The sequence below is a fragment of the Mandrillus leucophaeus genome, unplaced genomic scaffold (genome assembly GCF_000951045.1).
Source record: "Mandrillus leucophaeus isolate KB7577 unplaced genomic scaffold, Mleu.le_1.0 Scaffold53, whole genome shotgun sequence".
NCBI lineage: Eukaryota > Metazoa > Chordata > Mammalia > Primates > Cercopithecidae > Mandrillus > Mandrillus leucophaeus.
The window spans coordinates 1,101,501-1,107,941 of record NW_012105697.1 but is presented as its reverse complement, the minus strand read 5'-3'; the positions used below and the strand labels follow the sequence as shown (position 1 = coordinate 1,107,941).

General features: G+C 53.2%; 1 protein-coding gene across 1 annotated transcript in view; it reads left to right on the top strand.

Moving 5' to 3' along the window:
* Positions 1–6,441, top strand: part of PTPRH (protein tyrosine phosphatase, receptor type, H) — a 33,680-nt gene that overhangs the window by 23,089 nt on the left and 4,150 nt on the right. Inside the window, exons 11-16 of the mRNA XM_011996951.1 lie at positions 3,354–3,444; positions 3,917–4,007; positions 4,965–5,041; positions 5,149–5,283; positions 5,525–5,647; positions 5,847–6,007. Of these exons, the coding sequence (XP_011852341.1) occupies positions 3,354–3,444; positions 3,917–4,007; positions 4,965–5,041; positions 5,149–5,283; positions 5,525–5,647; positions 5,847–6,007 (678 nt within the window). The remainder of the gene's footprint in view (positions 1–3,353; positions 3,445–3,916; positions 4,008–4,964; positions 5,042–5,148; positions 5,284–5,524; positions 5,648–5,846; positions 6,008–6,441) is intronic.

Here is a 6,441-nt window from a genome sequence, read left to right as displayed (position 1 = left end):
CTCAAACTCCTGACCTTGTGATCCACCCACCTTGGCTTCCCAAAGTGCCGGGATTACACGTGTGAGCCATGGCCCCTGGCCTATTTTGATATTCTTCTAATGTGAAAATTAGAAGAAATTAGAAAAGCAGAAGAATTATTTTATTTTATTTTATGTATTAATTTGTCAAGACAGGGTCTCACTCTGTGGCCCAGGCTGGAGTGCAGTGGCCCTATCATAGCTCACCACAGCCTCGACCTCCTGGGCTCCAGTGGCCCTCCCACCTCAGCCTCCCCTGTAACTGGGACCACAGGCATGCACCACAATGCCTGGCTAATTTTTAAATTTTTTATAGAGATGGGGGTGGGAGGGAGCAGTCTTACTAGGTTGCCCAGGCTGGTCTCGAACTCCTGGCCTCAAGCAATCCTTCCACTTCGGCCTCCCAAAGTGTTAGCATTACAGGCGTGAGCCGCCACACCCCGCGGGAATATTTTAGGCAGGATATTCAAGGAAAGCCTTGCTAACGAGATGACTAAGAGGAAGTCATCTGAGTACAAACCTACGCAAGTGGGAGAGGAGCAGTGCACGCATCTGGGAAGGGCGTTCCGAGGACAGGGAGGGCGAGTGGAGGGCCCGAGGCAGCAGCACACGTGAGGTTCGGAGAACATCGTGCATCTCCCACTGAGCAGAGCGAGGAAAGGGAGGGAGGTGGGAAATGAGATCAGAGCGACATCAGTGGGGCCAGAGCAGGCACAGGCTTGTAGATGAAAGTTAGGACTTTGGATTTATTGTGAGATGGGAGTTCTTAAAAGATTTTGAATAGATTAGTGACATAGTCTAACAGGTGTAAGAAGCAAAGGGAAGAGATGTGTAATAATCCAGACAAGAGGCCAGGCGCGGTGGCTCACACCTGTAATCCCAGCACTTTGGGAGGTTGAGGCAGGAGGATCACTTGAGGTCAGGAGTCCGAGACCAGCCTGACCAACATGGTGAAACCCTGTTTCTACTAAAAATACAAAAATTAGCCGGGCATGGTGGTGGGCACCTGTAATCCCAGCTGCTCAGGAGGCGGAGGCAGGAGAATCGCTTGAGCTTCGGAGGCTGAGGTGGCAGTGAGCCGAGATCACACCATTGCACTGCAGCCTGGGCGACAGAATGAGACTCTGTCTCAAAAAAAAAAAGAGAGAAAAAGAAAGTGAAACTACAAGAATGGGCCAAACCCTGTAAGAAGTGTGTGTCCAGTGAGAAAAGTGGCTTGGGGCTGGACACTGGGGAACAGTTACCTTTTAAGACGGACAGAGGAGGAGGGGCCTGCCCAGGAAATGGACGAGCAGCAGCTGGGTAGGTGGGGGCCAAGCCAGGACCAGTGTTCAGGAACAGTGCAGATCCAGGAAACAAGCAGGCACAGGCGGTGGTGCTAAACGATGCTGAGCAGTCAGGCCGGTGGGGGCTGAAATGTGGCCTTTGCAATTACAGACAGGGAGGTCATGACGATTTTGGAGAAAGGTGGTCCCCGGAGTGGTAGATACAGACTCCAGGCCATGGTGATGGGATAACAGGAAGGAGAAACACTGGTCTGCATGAGAAGTTTGAGTGTAGGGCTGTCTGAGTAGGTTTATTATTATTATTATTTTATTTTTTATTTTTTGAGATGAAGTCTCGCCCCATCACCCAGGCTGGAGTGTAGTGGTGCGATCTCGGTTCACTGCAACCTCTGCCTCCTGGGTTCAAGCGATTCTCCTGCCTCAGCCTCCCGAGTAATCGGGACTACAGGTGTGCAACACCACGCCCAGATTATTTTTGTATTTCTAGTAGAGACGGGATTTCACCATGTGGGCCAGGCTGGTCTCAAACTCCTGACCTCGTGATCCACCTGCCTCAGCCTCCCAAAGTGCTGGGATTACAGGTATGAGGCATCGCGTCCGTCGAGACAGCATTTATAAAATTCTATTACAAGCTGGGCGCAGTGACTCATGCCTGTAATCCTAGCACTTTGGGAGGCCGAGGTGGGAAGATTGCCTGAGATCAGGAGTTTGAGACCAGCCTGGGAAATACGGTGAAACCTTATCTGTACTAAAATACAAAAAATTAGCCAGGTGGTGTGGCGGGCACCTGTAGTCCCAGCTACTCAGGAGGCTGAGGCAGGAGAATTGCTTGAACCTGGGAGGCAGAGGTTACAGTGAGCCGAGATCGTGCCACTGCACTCCAGCCTGGGTGACAGAACGAGACTCTGTCTCCAAAGGAAAAAAAAAATTATATTACAAGAGGAGGAGTGAGAAAGAGCTGAAGTTCCATGAAGTCAAGCAACTTTTTTTAATGTTTTAATTTTAGTTTTAAAAATTGAGACAGGATCTCACTCTAGGCTGGAGTATAGTGTGGCAAACACAGCTCGCTGCAGCCTTGACCTCCTGGTTTAAGTGATCCTCTTATCTCAGCCTGCGAGTAGCTGGGACCACAGTTGTGCACCACCATGCCTGGCTGATTTTTTAATACGTAAATTTCTGTGGAGACAGTGTCCTGCTGTGTTGCCCAGGCTGATCTTAAACTCCTGGGCTCAAGCAATCCTTCTGGCTCAGCCTCTCAAAGTGCTGGAATGACAGGCGTGAGCCACCGCGCCGAGCCTCCCTTGTTTTTGAGGCTGAGTCATAGTCCATTGTATGGCTCGACCACGTTTGGTTTATCTGTTCCCCCACAGATGGAGGCTTAGGTTGCGTCCACCTCTGGGCTATCCTGAACGTTATAAATATGGGCATGCAAATAGGCTTTTGAGTCTTTGCTTTCAGTTATTTTGGGGATATACCCAGGAGTGGCATTGCTGGATCAAAAACACCTTTTCATTGATCCCAAAAGCACTATATATATATAAAATATACATGTGTATATATATACACATACACACACACACACATATATATGTATACATATATATACATACCATTATTATAAGATTTCAGTGAGTGGAAAGGATATATAGATATATATATATATAGAGAGAGAGAGAGAGAGAGAGAGATATATAGAGAGAGAAATGGACAGAGTCTTGCTCTGTTGCCCAGGCTGGAGTTCGGTGGTGCAGTCTCGGCTTACTCAACCTCCACCTCCCAGGTACAAGTGATTCTCCTGCCTCAGCCTCCTGAGTAGCTAGTAGACTACAGGCAGACACCACCACGCCCGGCTAATTTTTGTATTTTTAGTAGAGATGGGGTTTCTCCATGTTGGTCAGGCTGGTCTCAAACTCCTGACCTCAGGTGATCCGCCCGCCTCAACCTCCCAAAGTACTGGGATTACAGATGTGAGCCACCGTGCCCAGCCCTCAAAAGCACAAGATTAAAAGAGGTTACGGTCTTTTCTCCCTGCTCCCCCAAAACCTGTAGCTTCCCAGGGGACATCCTGGCTGAAGACTTCGCTGATCACGTCAGGAAGAATGAGAAGGACAGCAACTGCGGTTTTGCAGACGAGTACCAGGTGGGGATGGGACAGAAGGGCTGAGCTCAGCCTCCCTCCGGTGGCCTAATCCCCAATCCCCACCCCTTGGCCAGACCTCATGGCTTTCAGGATTAAGCAAAAGCAGCATCGCATAAGTCACTGGATTGTGCAGAGATTCCCAGGCATGTTATCTTTCCGCTCACTGACATCTTAAAATAATGGCGGGTCAGTCCTAAAGTAACTCTCTCCGCTCCCACCAAGTGAGTCCTTTCTCCCCTGACACCTGCTTTCTTGCCTGCCTGAGGAAGTCCCATGGTTCCCTAAATCCTCCTGAATGCCCCACGGGGCAGGTGGCACACATATGTTCTGTTTTGGTGGGTGCCATAGAATCTCAGGGTGCAAGGGATAGACAAGGGGTGATGTCGAAGAAGGCAAGGGGAGCTTGGGGGGTACCCTTGAGGGAAAGTAGAGAAAATCCAACACCAGGTACCGCCTCTGCCTGCACCCCCAGCAACTGTCCCTGGTGGACCACAGCCAGTCTCAGACGGTGGCGTCAGCTCCGGAGAACAACGGCAAGAACCGCTACAGAAATGTACTGCCCTGTGAGTCTCGGGCTTCTGCTGCTTTCGTCCCAGCCCCAATCTACTTAGTACCCCATCCCGGTCCCCTTCTCCTACCCGCTTTGAGAGACAAGACCTGCCTCCTACCGTGGGAACCCACACACACTTTTTTCTTTTTCTTTTTCTTTTCTTTCTTTCTTTTTCTTTCTCTTTTTCTTTTCTTTTTTTTTTGAGATGAGTCTCGCTCTGTCGCCCAGGCTGGAGTGCAGTGGCACGATGTCGGCTCACTGCAACCTCCGCCTCCCGGGTTCACGCCATTCTCCTGCCTCAGCCTCCCGAGTAGCTGGGACTACAGGCGCCCGCCACCACGCCCGGCTAATTTTTTATATTTTTAGTAGAGATGGGGTTTCACCGTGTTATGCAGGATGGCCTCGATCTCCTGACCTTGTGATCCACCCGCCTCGGCCTCCCAAAGTGCTGGGATTGCAGGTGTAAGCCACTGTGCCTGGGCCCCCCTCCCCATTTTTTTCCTTTGAGACAGAGTCTTGCTCTGTTGCCCAGGCTGGAGCGAAATGGTGCCACCTCAGCTCACTGCAACCTCCACCTCTCGGGTTTAAGCAATCCTCCCACCTCAGCCTCCCTAGTAGCTGGGATTACAGGACCCGCCACCATGCCTGACTAATTTTTGTATTTTTAGAAGTGACTGGGTTTCACCACGTTGGCCAGGCTTGTCTCAAATTCCTGACCTCAGGTGATCCACCCACCTCAGCCTCCCAAAGTGCTGGGATTACAGGCGTGAGCCACTGTACCCGGCTGTGGGTCCCTTTGAGAGTCCTCCTGGCCTGCTCCCTGCAGCTGGGGTCCCTCCGCCCCTCCCAATCCCTGCATGGCTCCCAGCGTCTGCCGGCATCTCAGCATGACTTCTGTCCCTGGGTCTTGGTCTTGTCTCTGTGCCTCTCTGGGTCTCTCTGCCTGGCTAATGCTGGCCTCTTCTCCTAGATGACTGGTCCCGGGTGCCCCTGAAGCCCATCCACGAGGAGCCAGGCTCTGACTACATCAATGCCAGCTTCATGCCCGTAAGGTCGTGGTTGGGATTGAAAGGGTGCCCAGAAGGCCTGGAGAGATCAGAGCTGGCGGGGGGTCATCTAGAGGCCCCCCTGACCCGCCTGCCTTCCTCAACCAGGGTCTCCGGAGCCCCCAGGAGTTCATCGCCACCCAGGGTCCCCTGCCACAGACGGTGGGTGACTTTTGGCGCCTGGTGTGGGAACAGCAGAGCCACACCCTGGTCATGCTGACCAACTGCATGGAGGCCGGCCGGGTGAGAGATCTGAGTCCTGGGTGCTGACTGGGTGCAGGACCCTGCCCCGAACACTGATCCAATGTAGACCCCACACCCAGACCTCACGGATTCCTCCAGGGTGACCCCGGGTGTCTTCAGTGTAGACCTGTTCCCCACTCTCCCCCCCGGCCCATCTGCTGGTTCACATATGGGGCCTAAAGCAGATCCCACAGATCTGGGGAAGAGGAGTTCTGTTCTCTGACCCCTCCTCCTCCCCCAGGTGAAGTGTGAGCATTACTGGCCTCTGGACTCGCAGCCCTGCACCCATGGACACCTGCAGGTAACCCTGGTGGGTGAGGAAGTGATGGAGAACTGGACGGTGCGGGAACTGCAGCTCCTCCAGGTGCGTGTGTCCAGCCCCGTCCTGGCCCTCAGCCTTCTCCTGTGACATATGCCATGCTTCCAGGACCCTCCACCAACTCCAACCTTCCACTCACTCCTCTGAGGAGCTGCAGTGTGCCCCAGGGAACCCACTCCTAGTGGTAGAAGCCGGGTCCTCCTTACATTCATCTCCAGAGCCTGTGAGCGCTCCCTCCTTCCAGGTGGAGGAACAGAAGACGCTATCCGTGCGGCAATTCCACTACCAGGCCTGGCCAGACCACGGCGTTCCCTCCTCCCCAGACATCTTGCTGGCTTTCTGGAGGATGCTCCGGCAGTGGCTGGATCAGACCACGGAGGGAGGCCCACCCATTGTACACTGCAGGTGGGGACCAGCCCAGGACCCTTGGTCTTGAGAGAACCGCTCCCTTGGGGCTCAGACGGTGGTATTAGATGGGACCCTGGGAACTTACAGGGGAGGTGGAAGAGGGAGAGAAGGAGGAGGTGGATGCGGAAGATAAAGGGGGATGTGAAGCAGTTAAGGAAAGAAGGAGGGGCCGGGTGCGGTAGCTCAAGCCTGTAATCCCAGCACTTTGGGAGGCCAAGGCAGTCGGATCACGAGGTCAAGAGATTGAAACCATCCTGGCTAACACAGTGAAACCCCATCTCTACTAAAAATACAAAAAATTAGCCGGGCGTGGTGGTGGGCGCCTGTAGTCCCAGCTCCTCGGGAGGCTGAGGCAGGAGAATGGCGTGAACCCGGGAGGTGGAGCTTGCAGTAAGCCGAGAACCTGCCACTGCACTCCAACCTGGGCGACA